Raw genomic sequence first — 23,375 nt, 5'->3', positions numbered from 1 at the left:
TGTATGTGTGTGTGTTTGTGTGTGTGTGTCTGAGTATGTGTTTAAGTGAGTCTGAGTGTTTGTATGTGTGTGTGTTTGTGTGTGTGTGTCTGAGTATGTGTTTAAGTGTGTCTGAGTGTTTGTATGTGTGTGTACCTGTGTTTTTGTGTGTGTGTCTGAGTATGTGTTTAAGTGTGTCTGAGTGTTTGTATGTGTGTGTGTTTGTGTGTGTCTGCTTTCTGGGGGGGGGGGGTGACACCAACCCTAGTGACGCCACTGTTTAAATAAAACCTATATTTTTATTTTAATGTCAATTTAAAGCAATCAGATAAAAAAATTGAATAAGAAACCAACTTCCATGAATAAGAAACAGAAGTTCACGAATAAGAAACCAACTTTCTTGTCGTCTTAAAATTGCTGCTCTATCTGAATCCGGAAAGAAAAAGGTTCAGTGTCCCAGACAGACAGTGAAACAATGTATCACACCCTCAGCCCTCACTAATTAGTAGTGAGATATAATTTAATTAGGTGACTGACAAAATTCTATACTAGTGTAGAATCAAACGGTTGCCCTTAGTAATAAATAGCGACACTTAACGCATGCGCACATGTATCTCAAGTTAAATCCGTGAACGCATGCGCATAACTAGCTCAAGCAAATTTAACGCATGCGCACAGCTATCTCGAAATTATTCAACGCATGCGCACAGCTATCTCGAAATTATTCAACGCATGCGCACAGCTATCTCGAAATTATTCAACGCATGCGCACAGCTATCTCGAAATTATTCGACGCATGCGCACAGCTATCTCGAAATTATTCGACGCATGCGCACAGCTAACTCAAACAATTATTTAGGGCATGCGCGCAGCTATCTTAAGCAATTATCTGCAACATGCGCACCGCACGCTTACACCCGGTGTATACCGCATGCGCAGTCTAACGGGTTCTGCACAGCTGTATTGTGCTTCCGGTTCCTTTCTGAAAAGCACTGAGATACATAGGTGAGTGATGTTCTCTAATATCTGTGTGTGTGACACCGCTGAGCCCAAGAGCTGACACTCTAATGTGTTTGTGAGACAGGGAATGAGCCCAAGAGCTGACACTCTAATGTGTTTGTGAGACAGGGAATGAGCCCAAGAGCTGACACTCTAATGTGTTTGTGAGACAGGGAATTAATGAGCCCAAGAGCTGACACTCTAATGTGTGTGTGAGACAGTGAATGAGCCCAAGAGCTGACACTATAATGTGTTTGTGAGACAGGGGATTAATGAGCCCAAGAGCTGACACTCTAATGTGTTTGTGAGACAGGGGATTAATGAGCCCAAGAGCTGACACTCTAATGTGTTTGTGAGACAGTGAATGAGCCCAAGAGCTGACACTGTAATGTGTTTGTGAGACAGGGGATTAATGAGCCCAAGAGCTGACACTCTAATGTGTTTGTGAGACAGGGAATGAGCCCAAGAGCTGACACTGTAATGTGTTTGTGAGACAGGGGATTAATGAGCCCAAGAGCTGACACTCTAATGTGTTTGTGAGACAGGGGATTAATGAGCCCAAGAGCTGACACTGTAATGTGTGTGTGAGACAGGGGATTAATGAGCCCAAGAGCTGACACTGTAATGTGTGTGTGAGACAGGGGATTAATGAGCCCAAGAGCTGACACTATAATGTGTTTGTGAGACAGGGGATTAATGAGCCCAAGAGCTGACACTGTAATGTGTTTGTGAGACAGGGGATTAATGAGCCCAAGAGCTGACACTGTAATGTGTTTGTGAGACAGGGGATTAATGAGCCCAAGAGCTGACACTCTAATGTGTTTGTGAGACAGGGGATTAATGAGCCCAAGAGCTGACACTGTAATGTGTTTGTGAGACAGGGGATTAATGAGCCCAAGAGCTGACACTCTAATGTGTTTGTGAGACAGGGGATTAATGAGCCCAAGAGCTGACACTGTAATGTGTTTGTGAGACAGGGGATTAATGAGCCCAAGAGCTGACACTGTAATGTGTGTGTGAGACAGGGGATTAATGAGCCCAAGAGCTGACACTCTAATGTGTTTGTGAGACAGGGGATTAATGAGCCCAAGAGCTGACACTCTAATGTGTTTGTGAGACAGGGGATTAATGAGCCCAAGAGCTGACACTGTAATGTGTTTGTGAGACAGGGGATTAATGAGCCCAAGAGCTGACACTGTAATGTGTGTGTGAGACAGGGGATTAATGAGCCCAAGAGCTGACACTATAATGTGTTTGTGAGACAGGGAATTAATGAGCCCAAGAGCTGACACTGTAATGTGTTTGTGAGACAGGGAATGAGCCCAAGAGCTGACACTCTGTGTGTGTGAGACAGGGGATTAATGAGCCCAAGAGCTGACACTCTGTGTGTGTGATACAGGGGATTAATGAGCCCAAGAGCTGACACTCTGTGTGTTTGTGAGACAGGGAATTAATGAGCCCAAGAGCTGACACTGTAATGTGTGTGTGAGACAGGGGATTAATGAGCCCAAGAGCTGACACTCTAATGTGTTTGTGAGACAGGGGATTAATGAGCCCAAGAGCTGACACTCTAATGTGTTTGTGAGACAGGGAATTAATGAGCCCAAGAGCTGACACTCTGTGTGTGTGAGACAGGGAATTAATGAGCCCAAGAGCTGACACTCTAATGTGTGTGTGAGACAGGGAATGAGCCCAAGAGCTGACACTCTAATGTGTTTGTGAGACAGGGAATGAGCCCAAGAGCTTACACTCTGTGTGTGTGAGACAGGGAATTAATGAGCCCAAGAGCTGACACTCTAATGTGTTTGTGAGACAGGGAATGAGCCCAAGAGCTGACACTCTAATGTGTTTGTGAGACAGGGAATGAGCCCAAGAGCTTACACTCTGTGTGTGTGAGACAGGGAATTAATGAGCCCAAGAGCTGACACTGTAATGTGTGTGTGAGACAGGGAAGTGCTGAGCTCAGGAGCTGACACTGTAATGTGTGTGTGAGACAGGGAACTGCTGAGCCCAGGAGCTGACACTGTAATGTGTGTGTGAGACAGGGAACTGCTGAGCCCAGGAGCTGACACTGTAATGTGTGTGTGTGAGACAGTGAACTGCTGAGCCCAGGAGCTGACACTGTAATGTGTGTGTGTGAGACAGGGAACTGCTGAGCCCAGGAGCTGACACTGTAATGTGTGTGTGAGACAGGGAACTGCTGAGCCCAGGAGCTGACACTGTAATGTGTGAGACAGGGAACTGCTGAGCCCAGGAGCTGACACTGTAATGTGTGTGTGAGACAGGGAACTGCTGAGCCCAGGAGCTGACACTGTAATGTGTGTGTGAGACAGGGAACTGCTGAGCCCAGGAGCTGACACTGTAATGTGTGTGTGTGAGACAGGGAACTGCTGAGCCCAGGAGCTGACACTGTAATGTGTGTGTGAGACAGGGAACTGCTGAGCCCAGGAGCTGACACTGTAATATGTGTGTGAGACAGGGAACTGCTGAGCCCAGGAGCTGGCACTGTAATGTGTGTGTGTGAGACAGGGAACTGCTGAGCCCAGGAGCTGACACTGTAATATGTGTGTGAGACAGGGAACTGCTGAGCCCAGGAGCTGACACTGTAATGTGTGTGTGAGACAGGGAACTGCTGAGCCCAGGAGCTGACACTGTAATATGTGTGTGAGACAGGGAACTGCTGAGCCCAGGAGCTGACACTGTAATATGTGTGTGAGACAGGGAACTGCTGAGCCCAGGAGCTGGCACTGTAATGTGTGTGTGAGACAGGGAACTGCTGGGCCCAGGAGCTGACACTGTAATGTGTGTGTGAGACAGGGAACTGCTGGGCCCAGGAGCTGACACTGTAATGTGTGTGTGAGACAGGGAACTGCTGAGCCCAGGAGCTGACACTGTAATGTGTGTGAGACAGGGAACTGCTGAGCCCAGGAGCTGACACTGTAATGTGTGTGTGTGACAGGGAACTGCTGAGCCCAGGAGCTGACACTGTAATGTGTGTGTGTGAGACAGGGAACTGCTGAGCCCAGGAGCTGACACTGTAATGTGTGTGTGTGTGACAGGGAACTGCTGAGCCCAGGAGCTGACACTGTAATGTGTGAGACAGGGAACTGCTGAGCCCAGGAGCTGACACTGTAATGTGTGTGACAGGGAACTGCTGAGCCCAGGAGCTGACACTGTAATGTGTGTGTGTGAGACAGGGAACTGCTGAGCTCAGGAGCTGACACTGTAATGTGTGTGTGAGACAGGGAACTGCTGAGCCCAGGAGCTGACACTGTAATGTGTGTGAGACAGGGAACTGCTGAGCTCAGGAGCTGACACTGTAATGTGTGTGTGTGAGACAGGGAACTGCTGAGCCCAGGAGCTGACACTGTAATGTGTGTGTGTGTGAGACAGAGAACTGCTGAGCCCAGGAGCTGACACTGTAATGTGTGTGTGAGACAGGGAACTGCTGAGCCCAGGAGCTGACACTGTAATGTGTGTGTGAGACAGGGAACTGCTGGGCCCAGGAGCTGACACTGTAATGTGTGTGTGAGACAGGGAACTGCTGAGCTCAGGAGCTGACACTGTAATGTGTGTGTGAGACAGGGAACTGCTGAACCCAGGAGCTGACACTGTAATGTGTGTGTGAGACAGGGAACTGCTGAGCCCAGGAGCTGACACTGTAATGTGTGTGTGAGACAGGGAACTGCTGAGCCCAGGAGCTGACACTGTAATGTGTGTGTGAGACAGGGAACTGCTGAGCTCAGGAGCTGACACTGTAATGTGTGTGAGACAGGGAACTGCTGAGCTCAGGAGCTGACACTGTAATGTGTGTGTGTGAGACAGGGAACTGCTGAGCCCAGGAGCTGACACTGTAATGTGTGTGTGAGACAGGGAACTGCTGAGCCCAGGAGCTGACACTGTAATGTGTGTGTGACAGGGAACTGCTGAGCCCAGGAGCTGACACTGTAATGTGTGTGTGTGTGAGACAGGTAACTGCTGAGCCCAGGAGCTGACACTGTAATGTGTGTGTGTGTGTGAGACAGGGAACTGCTGAGCCCAGGAGCTGACACTGTAATGTGTGTGTGTGAGACAGGGAACTGCTGAGCCCAGGAGCTGACACTGTAATGTGTGTGTGTGTGTGAGACAGGGAACTGGTGAGCCCAGGAGCTGATACTGTAATGTGTGTGTGTGAGACAGGGCACTGCTGAGCCCAGGAGCTGACACTGTAATGTGTGTGTGAGACGGGGAACTGCTGAGCCCAGGAGCTGACACTGTAATGTGTGTGTGAGATAGGGAACTGCTGAGCCCAGGAGCTGACACTGTAATGTGTGTGTGAGACAGGGAACTGCTGGGCCCAGGAGCTGACACTGTAATGTGTGTGTGAGACAGGGAACTGCTGAGCCCAGGAGCTGACACTGTAATGTGTGTGTGAGACAGGGAACTGCTGAGCTCAGGAGCTGACACTGTAATGTGTGTGTGTGAGACAGGGAACTGCTGAGCCCAGGAGCTGACACTGTAATGTGTGTGTGTGTGAGACAGGGAACTGCTGAGCCCAGGAGCTGACACTGTAATGTGTGTGTGTGACCGGGAACTGCTGAGCCCAGGAGCTGACACTGTAATGTGTGTGTGAGACAGGGAACTGCTGAGCCCAGGAGCTGACACTGTAATGTGTGTGTGAGACAGGGAACTGCTGAGCCCAGGAGCTGACACTGTAATGTGTGTGTGAGACAGGGAACTGCTGAGCCCAGGAGCTGACACTGTAATGTGTGTGTGTGAGACAGGGAACTGCTGAGCCCAGGAGCTGACACTGTAATGTGTGTGTGTGTGAGACAGGGAACTGCTGAGCCCAGGAGCTGATACTGTAATGTGTGTGTGAGACAGGGAACTGCTGAGCCCAGGAGCTGACACTGTAATGTGTGTGTGTGTGAGACAGGGAACTGCTGAGCCCAGGAGCTGACACTGTAATGTGTGTGTGAGACAGGGAACTGCTGAGCCCAGGAGCTGACACTCTAATGTGTGTGTGAGACAGGGGATTATTGAGCCCAAGAGCTGACACTCTAATGTGTGTGTGAGACAGGAAATGAGCCCAAGAGCTGACACTCTAATGTGTGTGTGAGACAGGGAATTATTGAGCCCAAGAGCTGACACTCTAATGTGTGTGTGAGACAGGAAATGAGCCCAAGAGCTGACACTCTAATGTGTGTGTGAGACAGGGAATTAATGAGCCCAGGAGCTGACACTGTAATGTGTGTGTGAGACAGGGAACTGCTGGGCCCAGGAGCTGACACTGTAATGTGTGTGTGAGACAGGGAACTGCTGAGCCCAAGAGCTGACACTGTAATGTGTGTGTGAGACAGGGAACTGGTGAGCCCAGGAGCTGACACTGTAATGTGTGTGTGTGAGACAGGGAACTGCTGAGCCCAGGAGCTGACACTGTAATGTGTGTGTGAGACAGGGAACTGCTGAGCCCAGGAGCTGACACTGTAATGTGTGTGTGTGAGACAGGGAACTGCTGAGCCCAGGAGCTGACACTGTAATGTGTGTGTGTGAGACAGGGAACTGCTGAGCTCAGGAGCTGACACTGTAATGTGTGTGTGTGACAGGGAACTGCTGAGCTCAGGAGCTGACACTGTAATGTGTGTGTATGACAGGGAACTGCTGAGCTCAGGAGCTGACACTGTAATGTGTGTGTGAGACAGGGAACTGCTGAGCCCAGGAGCTGACACTGTAATGTGTGTGTGTGAGACAGGGAACTGCTGAGCCCAGGAGCTGACACTGTAATGTGTGTGTGTGTGAGACAGGGAACTGCTGAGCCCAGGAGCTGACACTGTAATGTGTGTGTGAGACAGGGAACTGCTGAGCCCAGGAGCTGACACTGTAATGTGTGTGTGTGAGACAGGGAACTGCTGAGCCCAGGAGCTGACACTGTAATGTGTGTGTGAGACAGGGAACTGGTGAGCTCAGGAGCTGACACTGTAATGTGTGTGTGAGACAGGGAACTGCTGAGCCCAGGAGCTGACACTGTAATGTGTGAGACAGGGAACTGCTGAGCCCAGGAGCTGACACTGTAATGTGTGTGTGTGAGACAGGGAACTGCTGAGCTCAGGAGCTGACACTGTAATGTGTGTGTGTGACAGGGAACTGCTGAGCTCAGGAGCTGACACTGTAATGTGTGTGTATGACAGGGAACTGCTGAGCTCAGGAGCTGACACTGTAATGTGTGTGTGAGACAGGGAACTGCTGAGCCCAGGAGCTGACACTGTAATGTGTGTGTGTGTGAGACAGGGAACTGCTGAGCCCAGGAGCTGACACTGTAATGTGTGTGTGAGACAGGGAACTGCTGAGCCCAGGAGCTGACACTGTAATGTGTGAGACAGGGAACTGCTGAGCCCAGGACCTGACACTGTAATGTGTGTGTGTGAGACAGGGAACTGCTGAGCTCAGGAGCTGACACTGTAATGTGTGTGTGAGACAGGGAACTGCTGAGCCCAGGAGCTGACACTGTAATGTGTGTGTGAGACAGGGAACTGCTGAGCCCAGGAGCTGACACTGTAATGTGTGTGTGAGACAGGGAACTGCTGAGCCCAGGAGCTGACACTGTAATGTGTGTGTGAGACAGGGAACTGCTGAGCTCAGGAGCTGACACTGTAATGTGTGTGTGTGAGACAGGGCACTGCTGAGCCCAGGAGCTGACACTGTAATGTGTGTGTGAGACAGGGAACTGCTGGGCCCAGGAGCTGACACTGTAATGTGTGTGTGTGAGACAGGGAACTGCTGAGCCCAGGAGCTGACACTGTAATGTGTGTGTGAGACAGGGAACTGCTGAGCCCAGGAGCTGACACTGTAATGTGTGTGTGTGAGACAGGGAACTGCTGAGCTCAGGAGCTGATACTGTAATGTGTGTGTGAGACAGGGATCTGCTGAGCTCAGGAGCTGACACTGTAATGTGTGTGTGAGACAGGGAACTGCTGAGCCCAGGAGCTGACACTGTAATGTGTGTGTGAGACAGGGAACTGCTGAGCCCAGGAGCTGACACTGTAATGTGTGTGTGAGACAGGGAACTGCTGAGCCCAGGAGCTGACACTGTAATGTGTGTGTGAGACAGGGAACTGCTGAGCTCAGGAGCTGACACTGTAATGTGTGTGTGTGAGACAGGGAACTGCTGAGCCCAGGAGCTGACACTGTAATGTGTGTGTGAGACAGGGAACTGCTGAGCTCAGGAGCTGACACTGTAATGTGTGTGTGAGACAGGGAACTGCTGAGCCCAGGAGCTGACACTGTAATGTGTGTGTGAGACAGGGAACTGCTGAGCTCAGGAGCTGACACTGTAATGTGTGTGTGAGACAGGGAACTGGTGAGCCCAGGAGCTGACACTGTAATGTGTGTGTGACAGGGAACTGGTGAGCCCAGGAGCTGACACTGTAATGTGTGTGTGTGAGACAGGGAACTGCTGAGCCTAGGAGCTGACACTGTAATGTGTGTGTGAGACAGGGAACTGCTGAGCCCAGGAGCTGACACTGTAATGTGTGTGTGTGAGACAGGGAACTGCTGAGCCCAGGAGCTGACACTGTAATGTGTGTGTGAGACAGGGAACTGCTGAGCCCAGGAGCTGACACTGTAATGTGTGTGACAGGGAACTGCTGAGCCCAGGAGCTGACACTGTAATGTGTGTGTGTGAGACAGGGAACTGCTGAGCTCAGGAGCTGATACTGTAATGTGTGTGTGTGAGACAGGGAATTAATGAGCCCAGGAGCTGACACTGTAATGTGTGTGTGTGACAGACAACTGCTGAGCCCAGGAGCTGACACTGTAATGTGTGAGACAGGGAACTGCTGAGCCCAGGAGCTGACACTGTAATGTGTGTGTGAGACAGGGAACTGCTGAGCCCAGGAGCTGACACTGTAATGTGTGTGTGAGACAGGGAACTGCTGAGCCCAGGAGCTGACACTGTAATATGTGTGTGAGACAGGGAACTGCTGAGCCCAGGAGCTGACACTGTAATGTGTGTGTGAGACAGGGAACTGCTGAGCCCAGGAGCTGACACTGTAATGTGTGTGTGTGAGACAGGGAATTAATGAGCCCAGGAGCTGACACTGTAATGTGTGTGTGAGACAGGGAAGTGCTGAGCTCAGGAGCTGACACTGTAATGTGTGTGTGTGAGACAGGGAACTGCTGAGCCCAGGAGCTGACACTGTAATGTGTGTGTGAGACAGGGAACTGCTGAGCCCAGGAGCTGACACTGTAATGTGTGTGTGTGTGACAGGGAACTGCTGAGCCCAGGAGCTGACACTGTAATGTGTGTGTGTGAGACAGGGAATTAATGAGCCCAGGAGCTGACACTGTAATGTGTGTGTGACAGACAACTGCTGAGCCCAGGAGCTGACACTGTAATGTGTGTGTGTGTGAGACAGGGAACTGCTGAGCCCAGGAGCTGACACTGTAATGTGTGTGTGAGACAGGGAACTGCTGAGCCCAGGAGCTGACACTGTAATGTGTGTGTGAGACAGGGAACTGCTGAGCCCAGGAGCTGACACTGTAATGTGTGTGTGTGAGACAGGGAACTGCTGAGCCCAGGAGCTGACACTGTAATGTGTGTGTGTGAGACAGGGAACTGCTGAGCCCAGGAGCTGACACTGTAATGTGTGAGACAGGGAACTGCTGGGCCCAGGAGCTGACACTGTAATGTGTGTGTGAGACAGGGAACTGGTGAGCCCAGGAGCTGACACTGTAATGTGTGTGTGAGACAGGGAACTGCTGAGCCCAGGAGCTGACACTGTAATGTGTGTGTGTGAGACAGGGAACTGCTGAGCCCAGGAGCTGACACTGTAATGTGTGTGTGTGTGAGACAGGGAATTAATGAGCCCAGGAGCTGACACTGTAATGTGTGTGAGACAGGGAACTGCTGAGCTCAGGAGCTGATACTGTAATGTGTGTGTGTGAGACAGGGAACTGCTGAGCCCAGGAGCTGACACTGTAATGTGTGTGTGAGACAGGGAATTAATGAGCCCAGGAGCTGACACTGTAATGTGTGTGTGAGACAGGGAATTAATGAGCCCAGGAGCTGACACTGTAATGTGTGTGAGACAGGGAACTGCTGGGCCCAGGAGCTGACACTGTAATGTGTGTGTGAGACAGGGAACTGCTGAGCCCAGGATCTGACACTGTAATGTGTGTGAGACAGGGAACTGCTGAGCCCAGGATCTGACACTGTAATGTGTGTGTGAGACAGGGAACTGCTGAGCCCAGGATCTGACACTGTAATGTGTGTGTGAGACAGGGAACTGCTGAGCCCAGGAGCTGACACTGTAATGTGTGTGTGAGACAGGGAACTGCTGAGCCCAGGAGCTGACACTGTAATGTGTGTGTGTGAGACAGGGAACTGCTGAGCCCAGGAGCTGACACTGTAATGTGTGTGTGAGACAGGGAACTGCTGAGCCCAGGAGCTGACACTGTAATGTGTGTGTGAGACAGGGAACTGCTGAGCCCAGGAGCTGACACTGTAATGTGTGTGTGTGAGACAGGGAACTGCTGAGCCCAGGAGCTGACACTGTAATGTGTGTGTGAGACAGGGAACTGCTGAGCTCAGGAGCTGACACTGTAATGTGTGTGTGAGACAGGGAACTGCTGAGCCCAGGAGCTGACACTGTAATGTGTGTGTGTGAGACAGGGAACTGCTGAGCCCAGGAGCTGACACTGTAATGTGTGTGTGAGACAGGGAACTGCTGAGCCCAGGAGCTGACACTGTAATGTGTGTGTGAGACAGGGAACTGCTGAGCTCAGGAGCTGACACTGTAATGTGTGTGTGAGACAGGGAACTGCTGAGCCCAGGAGCTGACACTGTAATGTGTGTGTGTGTGAGACAGGGAACTGCTGAGCCCAGGAGCTGACACTGTAATGTGTGTGTGTGAGACAGGGAACTGCTGAGCCCAGGAGCTGACACTGTAATGTGTGTGTGTGAGACAGGGAACTGGTGAGCTCAGGAGCTGACACTGTAATGTGTGTGTGTGAGACAGGGAACTGCTGAGCCCAGGAGCTGACACTGTAATGTGTGTGTGTGACAGGGAACTGCTGAGCCCAGGAGCTGACACTGTAATGTGTGTGTGTGTGTGACAGGGAACTGCTGAGCCCAGGAGCTGACACTGTAATGTGTGTGTGTGTGTGACAGGGAACTGCTGAGCCCAGGAGCTGACACTGTAATGTGTGTGTGTGAGACAGGGAACTGCTGGGCCCAGGAGCTGACACTGTAATGTGTGTGTGAGACAGGGAACTGCTGAGCCCAGGAGCTGTATTGCATCACTTGCTGTTGATGCTGATTCACTTTGTGATGTTATACTCACGTTTGCTGTTGGCGCTGACTTACTCTGTGATGTCATTCGCACGCTTGCTCTTGATGCTTACTCATTCTGTGATGTCATTCGCACGCTTGCTCTTGATGCTTACTCATTCTGTGATGTCATTCGCACGCTTGCTCTTGGCACTGACTCATTGTGTGATGTCATATGCTCGCTTGCTGTCGGCGCTGACTCACTCTGTGATGTCATACGTACACGGTTCCTGATTTCTGTTTGTGTTTCTCTTTCAGCTGTTGTTCCTCCAACACTACAAGATCTGTTGCCAGATGGATCAATGTCCAGGGACGGAAAAAGTAGATTTCAGCTCATCCACAGTGGTATGTTAGTAAAGTTGTAGCTAGTAATAATGTGTAATATATACCTGGGTAAGAGAGCGTTCCCCTTATTCAGTCACATACAGAAAACTAGTTCTCTTGCTTATCCTGATACAGCCTGAGCAGTGACCGTGCAACAGCTTCATCATCTGTTGTCAGTTACTATATGCAGGGAATTAACTCCACAGGGATTCTTTTCTGTTACAGTTTTATTCCCTCATTGCAGTCTTCTGTTTCAGGATTGGGTGAGCTTAACGTGTCCCTGTGTATTAGGAGGTGGTGAGGGGAACGTGTCCCTGTGTATTAGGAGGTGGTGAGGGGAACGTGTCCCTGTGTATTAGGAGGAGGTGAGGGGAACGTGTCCCTGTGTATTAGGAGGAGGTGAGGGGAACGTGTCCCTGTGTATTAGGAGGAGGTGAGGGGAACGTGTCCCTGTGTATTAGGAGGTGGTGAGGGGAACGTGTCCCTGTGTATTAGGAGGTGGTGAGGGGAACGTGTCCCTGTGTATTAGGAGGTGGTGAGGGGAACGTGTCCCTGTGTATTAGGAGGGAGTGAGGGGAACGTGTCCCTGTGTATTAGGAGGAGGTGAGGGGAACGTGTCCCTGTGTATTAGGAGGTGGTGAGGGGAACGTGTCCCTGTGTATTAGGAGGTGGTGAGGGGAACGTGTCCCTGTGTATTAGGAGGTGGTGAGGGGAACGTGTCCCTGTGTATTAGGAGGTGGTGAGGGGAACGTGTCCCTGTGTATTAGGAGGGAGTGAGGGGAACGTGTCCCTGTGTATTAGGAGGAGGTGAGGGGAACGTGTCCCTGTGTATTAGGAGGTGGTGAGGGGAACGTGTCCCTGTGTATTAGGAGGTGGTGAGGGGAACGTGTCCCTGTGTATTAGGAGGAGGTGAGGGGAACGTGTCCCTGTGTATTAGGAGGAGGTGAGGGGAACGTGTCCCTGTGTATTAGGAGGAGGTGAGGGGAACGTGTCCCTGTGTATTAGGAGGTGGTGAGGGGAACGTGTCCCTGTGTATTAGGAGGTGGTGAGGGGAACGTGTCCCTGTGTATTAGGAGGTGGTGAGGGGAACGTGTCCCTGTGTATTAGGAGGTGGTGAGGGGAACGTGTCCCTGTGTATTAGGAGGGAGTGAGGGGAACGTGTCCCTGTGTATTAGGAGGAGGTGAGGGGAACGTGTCCCTGTGTATTAGGAGGAGGTGAGGGGAACGTGTCCCTGTGTATTAGGAGGAGGTGAGGGGAACGTGTCCCTGTGTATTAGGAGGGAGTGAGGGGAACGTGTCCCTGTGTATTAGGAGGAGGTGAGGGGAACGTGTCCCTGTGTATTAGGAGGAGGTGAGGGGAACGTGTCCCTGTGTATTAGGAGGAGGTGAGGGGAACGTGTCCCTGTGTATTAGGAGGTGGTGAGGGGAACGTGTCCCTGTGTATTAGGAGGTGGTGAGGGGAACGTGTCCCTGTGTATTAGGAGGTGGTGAGGGGAACGTGTCCCTGTGTATTAGGAGGGAGTGAGGGGAACGTGTCCCTGTGTATTAGGAGGGAGTGAGGGAAACGTGTCACTGTGTATTAGGAGGAAGTGAGGGGAACGTGTCCCTGTGTATTAGGAGGGGGTGAGGGGAACGTATCTTTAGTTAAAAAGCAGGAATGTAAGCTTAGGAGCCGGGCCATTTTTGGTTCAGCACCCTAGGTAGCGCTTGCTGATTGGTGACTGCATTGAGCTCATAAGCTTTACATCCCTGCTTTTCAAATAAAGATACCAAGACAATTAAAAAAATAAACTGATATAAGGAGTAAATTAAAAAGTTACTTAAAATTGCTGCTTTTCTGAATCATGAAAGAAAAACTTTGGGTTTCATATCCGTTTAAAGGGACACTCAGGTATTATTACATTTTCATGATTCAGATACAGCATGTAATTTTAAACAACTTTCCAATTTACTTCCATTAAAAAAAATGTGCACAGTCTTTTTAAATTTACACTTTTTTTGAGTCACCAGCTCCTACTGAGCATGTGCAAGAACTCAGACTATACGTATATGCATTTGTGATTGGCTGATTGCTATCACATGGTATAGGGGGAGTGGAAATATACATAACTTTGAAATCTGTTAGAAAATAATCTACTACTCATTTGAAATTGCATTGTCTTGTTATCTTGCATTTGTTGATTATGCAAATCTATTGTGTTTACTGGTCCTTTAATGAAATATAGGACAAGAGGATGAAAAAGAAAGAAAGAACTAATGATGGTTTAGGTTGTGTGGTCTGGGTGGTGCAAGTGCTGAATACGTTTTGTCATCTGACTTGCTGGAGCTCAGCTCTTTACAGCATTTGGTGTCTCTCCAGGTGACCGTCACGTTCCATGATGTGGCCGCGTGTTTTGAGGAGGAGGAGTGGGAGCTGCTGGAGGAGTGGCAACGGGAACTCTACAGAAACGCGATCAAGGAGATCCACAAGGCACTGAGAGAGCTGGGTAAGTTCTTGTACGTGATCCATGATAGTGCCCAGCCTTACAATAGTGTCTTAATATTCATTTCATATCAACACGTTCAGTATGTGGTATTCTTATCTAGTCTGTGTGATGTGTCTGAGCTCACTGGTCTGTCTGTGTGACGTGCCTGAGCTCACTGGTCTGTCTGTGTGATGTGTCTGAGCTCACTGGTCTGTCTGTGTGATGTGTCTGAGCTCACTGGTCTGTCTGTGTGATGTGTCTGAGCTCACTGGTCTGTCTGTGTGATGTGCCTGAGCTTACTGGTCTGTCTGTGTGATGTGTCTGAGCTCCCTGGTCTGTCTGTGTGATGTGTCTGAGCTCACTGGTCTGTCTGTGTGATGTGCCTGAGCTTACTGGTCTGTCTGTGTGATGTGTCTGAGCTCACTGGTCTGTCTGTGTGACGTGCCTGAGCTCCCTGGTCTGTCTGTGTGATGTGTCTGAGCTCACTGGTCTGTCTGTGTGATGTGTCTGAGCTCCCTGGTCTGTCTGTGTGACGTGTCTGAGCTTACTGGTCTGTCTGTGTGATGTGCCTGAGCTCCCTGGTCTGTCTGTGTGATGTGTCTGAGCTCCCTGGTCTGTCTGTGTGACGTGCCTGAGCTTACTGGTCTGTCTGTGTGATGTGTCTGAGCTCCCTGGTCTGTCTGTGTGATGTGTCTGAGCTTACTGGTCTGTCTGTGTGATGTGTCTGAGCTCCCTGGTCTGTCTGTGTGATGTGTCTGAGCTCCCTGGTCTGTCTGTGTGATGTGTCTGAGCTCCCTGGTCTGTCTGTGTGATGTGTCTGAGCTCCCTGGTCTGTCTGTGTGATGTGTCTGAGCTCCCTGGTCTGTCTGTGTGATGTGTCTGAGCTCCCTGGTCTGTCTGTGTGATGTGTCTGAGCTCCCTGGTCTGTCTGTGTGATGTGTCTGAGCTCACTGGTCTGTCTGTGTGATGTGCCTGAGCTCACTGGTCTCTGTGTGATGTGTCTGAGCTCCCTGATCTGTCTGTGTGAGGTGTCTGAGCTCACTGGTCTCTGTGTGATGTGTCTGAGCTCACTGGTCTCTGTGTGATGTGCCTGAGCTCACTGGTCTGTCTGTGTGATGTGTCTGAGCTCACTGGTCTGTCTGTGTGATGTGCCTGAGCTCACTGGTCTGTCTGTGTGATGTGTCTGAGCTCCCTGGTCTGTCTGTGTGATGTGTCTGAGCTCACTGGTCTCTGTGTGATGTGCCTGAGCTCACTGGTCTCTGTGTGATGTGTCTGAGCTCACTGGTCTGTCTGTGTGATGTGTCTGAGCTCACTGGTCTGTCTGTGTGATGTGTCTGAGCTTACTGGTCTGTCTGTGTGATGTGTCTGAGCTCCCTGGTCTGTCTGTGTGATGTGTCTGAGCTCCCTGGTCTGTCTGTGTGATGTGTCTGAGCTCACTGGTCTGTCTGTGTGATGTGTCTGAGCTTACTGGTCTGTCTGTGTGATGTGTCTGAGCTCACTGGTCTGTCTGTGTGATGTGTCTGAGCTCACTGGTCTGTCTGTGTGATGTGTCTGAGCTCACTGGTCTCTGTGTGATGTGTCTGAGCTCCCTGGTCTGTCTGTGTGATGTGTCTGAGCTCCCTGGTCTGTCTGTGTGATGTGTCTGAGCTCACTGGTCTCTGTGTGATGTGCCTGAGCTCCCTGGTCTGTGTGTGTGATGTGCCTGAGCTCACTGGTCTGTCTGTGTGATGTGTCTGAGCTCACTGGTCTGTCTGTGATGTGTCTGAGCTCACTGGTCTGTCTGTGTGATGTGCCTGAGCTCACTGGTCTGTCTGTGTGATGTGTCTGAGCTTACTGGTCTGTCTGTGTGATGTGCCTGAGCTCACTGGTCTGTCTGTGTGATGTGCCTGAGCTCACTGGTCTGTCTGTGTGACGTGCCTGAGCTCACTGGTCTGTCTGTGTGATGTGCCTGAGCTTACTGGTCTGTCTGTGTGATGTGCCTGAGCTCACTGGTCTGTCTGTGTGATGTGCCTGAGCTCACTGGTCTCTGTGTGATGTGTCTGAGCTCACTGGTCTCTGTGTGATGTGTCTGAGCTCACTGGTCTCTGTGTGATGTGTCTGAGCTTACTGGTCTGTCTGTGTGATGTGTCTGAGCTTACTGGTCTGTCTGTGTGATGTGTCTGAGCTCACTGGTCTGTCTGTGTGATGTGTCTGAGCTCACTGGTCTCTGTGTGATGTGTCTGAGCTCCCTGGTCTGTCTGTGTGATGTGTCTGAGCTCCCTGGTCTGTCTGTGTGACGTGCCTGAGCTCACTGGTCTGTCTGTGTGACGTGCCTGAGCTCACTGGTCTCTGTGTGATGTGCCTGAGCTCACTGGTCTCTGGGTGATGTGCCCGGTATCACTGGTCTCTGGATGATGTGCCCGGTATCACTGGTCTCTGGATGATGTGCCCGGTATCACTGGTCTCTGGGTGATGTGCCCGGTATCACTGGTCTCTGGGTGATGTGCCCGGTATCACTGGTCTCTGGGTGATGTGCCCGGTATCACTGGTCTCTGGGTGATGTGCCTGGTCTCACTGGTCTCTGGGTGATGTGCCCGGTATCACTGGTCTCTGTTTGATGTGCCTGGTCTCACTGGTCTCTGGGTGATGTGCCTGGTCTCACTGGTCTCTGGGTGATGTGCCCGGTATCACTGGTCTCTGGGTGATGTGCCTGGTATCACTGGTCTCTGGGTGATGTGCCCGGTATCACTGGTCTCTGTGTGATGTGCCTGGTCTCACTGGTCTCTGGGTGATGTGCCCGGTATCACTGGTCTCTGGGTGATGGGCCTGGTCTCACTGGTCTCTGGGTGAGGTGCACGGTATCACTGGTCTCTGGGTGATGTGCACGTTATCACTGGTCTCTGGGTGATGTGCCCGGTATCACTGGTCTCTGGGTGATGTGCCCGGTATCACTGGTCTCTGGGTGATGTGCCCGGTATCACTGGTCTCTGGGTGATGTGCCCGGTATCACTGGTCTCTGGGTGATGTGCCCGGTATCACTGGTCTCTGGGTGATGTGCCCGGTATCACTGGTCTCTGGGTGATGTGCCTGGTCTCACTGGTCTCTGGGTGATGTGCCTGGTCTCACTGGTCTCTGGGTGATGTGCCCCGTCTCACTGGTCTCTGGGTGATGTGCCCGGTATCACTGGTCTCTGGGTGATGTGCCCGGTATCACTGGTCTCTGGGTGATGTGCCTGAGCTCACTGGTCTCTGGGTGATGTGCACGGTATCACTGGTCTCTGGGTGATGTGCACGGTATCACTGGTCTCTGGGTGATGTGCCTGGTCTCACTGGTCTCTGTGTGATGTGCCTGGTATCACTGGTCTCTGTGTGATGTGCCCGTTATCACTGGTCTCTGGGTGATGTGCCCGGTCTCACTGGTCTCTGGGAAAACCGGAAGTAGAATGAGACACTTCCGGTTAATAGATTAGTATGCCTATTTAAAGATGCTTAAGCTTACCAGTGAACCAGTCTTGATAAAGGTCCTGTGGGGACCGAAACGCGTAGACTACACATTGGTAAGCATCTTTCTGATTATTCTCATTTTAGAAAACTTTGCCACACTATGTTTTATTTCTGTTTTTAGGAATCAACGATACTTTCACAGCCGGATTGTTCAAAGGATTTCCCGGATAACTTTTTTTCCAGCTACTACTATTTCTTCAACGGATAAACTTCTATAATGGAACTTTTCCAATAGACTGTAGTCTGTAATAGACTGGGGTTTTTTCACTAACCTGATTGGTGCATTGACATTTATTAGTTCTATTTTTATATTTTTATATTTTTCAATTTTATTTTTCCTCACTCAGTCAATTTTTCACTGTGTTTCACATATTTTCTATTTTTTGTCGACAGTTTTTTCTTTTTTCCCTTTGTCCCAACAGGAGTTCACAGAGATTTGTTTTCAAAGACACTACACGACACATCACCTATATATATAATTTATTATTTTTATTTTTATCCCCAATTTTTTTACTATTGTCCTGTTTCCCATCTTTGGCACAAACGTTGTTCTCACATGTGTACTTTCATTGATATCTTCCACGCTTTATTTTGTTCACCTGCACATTAGCACTGTGAAATTTATTGTTATCTTTTGTTGAAAAGTCATTTTTCTTTTTAAAGTTTGATTTACCATTGTACACGGTCTGGGGAATTAGCACTAGTTGTGTTGTCCACACCGTTCTCTCTGTATTTCTGTATTTCGCTCATTTAGAATGTTGTACTGATTGTAGTAATCCATGTATTGATCACCGAGGCGTCTATTTTCTATTGTTCAATATTTTATGTCATACAAACATATACTGGTTAGCCAGATATCCCTGTAACAGGGGTTAGTTCATAGACCTTAATTCGAGTGCGGCTGATGTCAAGCACTCTGATTGTAGGATCTTTACTGGAGCTGACCCTTGGATATGGATCCATAATCCCATTGACATTTATCGTGCTTTATTTTCTGCACTTTACTTACCAAGCTTAGGCCCTAAACGGTGCCATTAACGCTTTTCTGCCTTCATTTAAGGGTTTATCAGTCTAGTGGTTTTAGTCCTTGCTCACCCACGGTCAGAAACACTAGGTTACACCCTTATTTAGATTAGACCCTTATTGCAATACTACTGTTGTCAACGGAGTAGACGTAATAGTCCACTCTATTTCCGGATTGTTTGCCCCCATCTTGGGATTATTTAACTTGTGATACTTTATTTTTTTTTTTGTGTTTATTTTAAATAATATATCTTTATGTTTAAATGTTTTTTAAAAATTTTATGCTATTTTACTCTTGTCCAGATCAATATTGATTTTATTAGTACCTATTTGTAAAATAAATTTACTCAATCCTTTTCAGTGTGAGTGTGCAATTATCCTTAGGCCGGTTGGCGCTGTGATCACTATCATTGTTTTGAGATTCTGTTCCTTTAGGGGATTGGTTAGGCCCCCTTTTGTGTTTCACAGCTTAGGATATATCTTAGCGCTGATATATCAAAACATTTTTTTCTCTGCTTGACCATTGCTCTAGGCGATATACCAGCAGCTTTGAACACACTCACAAATTACTATTCAAAATTTTTTTTTAATATGGAAACTCTAATAGACATCAGGCAAGAAATCGACCTTGATACATGTCTTATAGACAAAGAAGGAGATGACTGTTTGGATATCCAAACCATATTCAAAAACCTAGAGAAATCACTAGTATCAGAAGTCAAGTACAAAGCTGATATATCATTTTTAAGGAAATGTATCGAATTTAATATCATTCCTAAAGGCTTAATGGTCTCTAAAGAATGTGCTTTCCCAATATCCAAACCCAAATATTTCAAAAGATGGACGGAGGCACTATCAACTGCCTCTGTCACTCTAATGAATATCATTATTGACTATAGAGACGAATTACTACACGAAACTGATAATGAAATTAAAGAGGATGAACAGATATTGATGAACCTAGAAAACTCTGGGATTAATATTTCTGAGAAGAAAACAAATTTAGTTAAAAAAGTTACAAAAATTAGGGAGGATGTAATTAACAAAAAAAGCAAAAAACTAAAGAGAGAACTAGATGGAAAAAGAACTCACGGTAACGAAAATATTGAAACTATAGACCACACACCAACCAATGATACCATGGGGGGGGGCACAATAGACCAACCTAATGGCAATACTACACAAGAAAGATTACCTGAAGAGACAATCCAACACACACAGAACTTAAGGCAAAATAAATTGCGCCCACAAAAACCAAACACAAATAGATTCCAAAGAGACAGGATGTATTCTGACTACAGTCCCAATAGATATGAATGGGATAGAAATAATAATTATAGAGATAATCCTGACTATAGAAGGGAGGATGAGCAATGGCGAGGGTCGCAAAATTATAGACCAGAACCATATTACAGACAATATGATAGCCCTTATAGACCTTGGGCTAAGGTACCATATCAAAGATTCTATAGGAATAACCATAGAAACAATTTTAACAGTAGAGACGACCAACTTCCTACATGGCACTATAGAAGGGCTAATAGGCGCCAATATAGGGGAGAAAGATGGAACAATTCCCAGAACTACTCCGGATATCAAAGATACAGAGATGATCAAAGTAATGAATACCATCATGCCGGACCTAGACATGTAAATTGGGACAATGAGAGAACGCTTGGGGAACATGAAAGAAGAACCTATGAAACACACGACAGGACACCATTCAGAAAACCAGATACGGTTTGCAGACAAAATGAAGGTTCCAATAGAACAGGACAGAATGGTGATTTAAATGCAATAAGTTTAAATCAAACTGCCTCCTCATCGAATTTTTTAAGGATGAACCCACCAACTGCAAAAGACAAACAAACAAGATAAGAGATACTACCAAAATAGAGGCAAATGGAATAAAACAAAATAAAAACACTAGAGGAAAACGTGGAGGTAAAAAGATAAAAAGGAAATCAGCACTTAATGATGAAAAAGAGAATACATGGGACGATGAAGTACCCACACAGACAGCGACCACATCAGAGGTTCTAAACAATGATAAAACCATTAGAGATGGTATCTTTAACCTCAGCACTTATGAAATCAACAAAGAGGAAAGAGAGATTCTGAAATATGGTCTCTCATTTGCTCCAGCAAGAAGCATGGATAAGTTTCAAGCATTCGTAAACACCAAAAGCTTTATACGAAAATTAACCTTAAAGAGGCACTTTCTAAAAACTTCATCAGACCCTACACCAATAAGGAGCTATACGTCAGCAGATGCTGAGGACCCTTATATACATACAGGGTTAAAACCAAAATCAAGGTTCTACCCTGTTTATGCGAAAGGAAATGCCATTGAGGCATTTGAACTAATGGTTACCAAAGATATCAAGGATATCAAGAGAAAAAACTTGAAAAGAATAAAACCTAATTTATCAAAACTACATATGGAAACTATCAGAAGATTAGAGAATAACAACAAACTGACAATAAAACCAGCTGATAAAGGTGGAGGTATAGTTATCCTGGATAGAGAGAAGTATATGGCAGAGAACCAACGCCTACTCAATGATCAGACGACATACCTAAAACTCAGGAATGATCCTGTGAATAGGTTCCAGGAAGAACTAAACGAACTTCTTGAGAAAGCAAAATCATCAGGTATCTTGGATGAAAAAGAATACAGCTATTTGGACACAAAATACCCGATAACGCCAATAATATATCACCTTCCCAAGATTCACAAAAATCTTAAAGAACCACCCGGCCGTCCAATTATCTCCGGCATTGGATCACTTACCAGCAACTTGTCAGAGTATGTGGATCAACATCTCCAGAAATATGTAAGAGCACTCCCATCTTACCTGAGAGACTCCACTCAAGTCCTAAACATATTGGAAGAAATACCGTGGGAAGAAGGAATGATTATGGCAACCTGTGATGTCGCTGCTTTATACACCAGCATTCCACACACAGAGGGACTTGAAGCAGTGAATTGGTTTCTGAAGAAAGATCCAGAGATGCTAGAAGATCAGGCGAAATTCATAGTGGATAGCATTCAATCAATATATCCTACAGCACAATTATTTCTGCAACGAGGGGGTCTATTATCAACAAATATGCGGTACAGCGATGGGGACCAGGTTCGCGCCCAGCTATGCCAACCTGTATATGGGCAAATGGGAGAGTATCTTTTGGGACTCCTGCCCAGCGAGCGCGGACCTGGTCCTCTACCGCAGATACATAGATGATATTTTAATCATCTGGAAAGGCTCAATACAAGATTTACTCTATACGATCGAGATCATGAACCAGAACAGTTTGAATCTGAAATTCACACATACTTGGAGTGTAAAGGAAATTGTATTCTTAGATCTACAAATAGAAGTAAAAAACAACAAATGGGAAACTAGTACACACTTTAAAACAGTTGATAGCAACAACTATGTACATTACGAAAGTTGCCACCATGAAAAGTGGAAAAAGAACATTCCCAAAAGCCAATTCTTGAGAGTCCGGAAAAACTGTTCCAACACTAGAAAATGGGAAGAACAAGCCATAAGACTAAAAGAAAAATTCATCGAAAGAGGGTATAAAGAGGAAGAATTGGACCTTAAGATAGAGGAAGTAAGTAAGGTGGAAAGAAAAGAACTAATGAAATACAAAGAGAGGAGGAAACAAAGAGCAGAAGAGACCTTAAATGTACCAATGATTACTGAATATTGCAGTAACAAGCATATCATGGAAACAATCTTCAAAAAACACTGGCATTTGTTGAAGAATGATGAAATCATTGGAAACAAACTACCAAACCAACCAAGCTTTGTGTATAAGAAAACAGAGAATCTAAAAAACAGACTAGCTCCAAGCCTGTCAAGAAAGAAAAAATCCAACATGCAAAGTCTACAAGGAGATCCAATTAAAGGGTTCTTCCCGTGCATAAGCTGCAAAGCTTGTAAAAGAGGCACTAAAACAAAGACAAAATTCAAAAATCAACGCAAACGGGAGAAGAATTTAAGATCAAGGACCTTATCAGATGTCAGGACACAGGTATTATCTACCTCATAGAGTGCTCCTGTGGCCTTCAATATATTGGCCAGACCTCAAGGAGCCTCAGAGACAGGTTAAGAGAGCATATCCGGCTAATAGAGAAACAGGATAAAGACACGGTCCTCTACAAACACTTTGCTACGAAACATAATGGAAAAATACAGGATATGAAATTTATGGGCATACAGAAAGTATTAAGAAATTGGAGAGGGGGTGATTTTGAAAACACTCCTTAAAGCTGAATCCAAATGGATCTTTCTGATGGACTGCCTTCATCCTAAAGGTTTGAATAATAGAGAGGATCTTACTTATTTATTCAACTAATGTCAAAAATGGATAGAACTAACATCAATCTATGGTCCCCTCTCATATGTAACACCTACCTTCCACCTTAAAAACCTTACGCTTAAATGGGAACTCGCAAGGTCACAACGACTACCCCTCCCTTAAATAAATCAACCTTTGTCAAAAACTTATCAGACAAAACATAGTAGATAGGCTCATGACTCGACTGTTAGTAATCACATTATGATACTACTAGACAATCCCCCCACAGTTCAGAATATGGATCCCACTTTGAACATCTAACATAAGAGGCTTCGCGCATAGATAAATAATGCACAAGTCTAGCCACCATTAGTACTACTCGAAATTCAATCTCAGAAACCAAGGCAACAAGTAAGGAACCTTTATGTTCCTAATTGGTTCAGTACCCTTACTATAGATAGCCTTAGCTTTAGACACACAAATAAA

At 47.5% G+C, this 23,375-nt stretch overlaps 1 protein-coding gene across 1 annotated transcript in view; it reads left to right on the top strand.

Annotated features, from left to right (window-relative positions):
• The first annotated feature begins 924 nt into the window (after positions 1–924).
• LOC128655849 (zinc finger protein 558) overlaps positions 925–23,375 on the top strand; it is a 126,827-nt gene continuing 104,376 nt past the window's right edge. The window contains exons 1-3 of the mRNA XM_053709416.1: positions 925–984; positions 11,543–11,629; positions 13,968–14,094. Coding sequence (XP_053565391.1) covers positions 11,579–11,629; positions 13,968–14,094 — 178 coding nt within the window. The 5' untranslated portion in view covers positions 925–984; positions 11,543–11,578. The remainder of the gene's footprint in view (positions 985–11,542; positions 11,630–13,967; positions 14,095–23,375) is intronic.

The sequence above is a fragment of the Bombina bombina genome, chromosome 4, assembly GCF_027579735.1.
Source record: "Bombina bombina isolate aBomBom1 chromosome 4, aBomBom1.pri, whole genome shotgun sequence".
NCBI lineage: Eukaryota > Metazoa > Chordata > Amphibia > Anura > Bombinatoridae > Bombina > Bombina bombina.
Note: the sequence above shows the minus strand (reverse complement) of the source record. Positions and strands in the feature narration are given on the sequence as shown.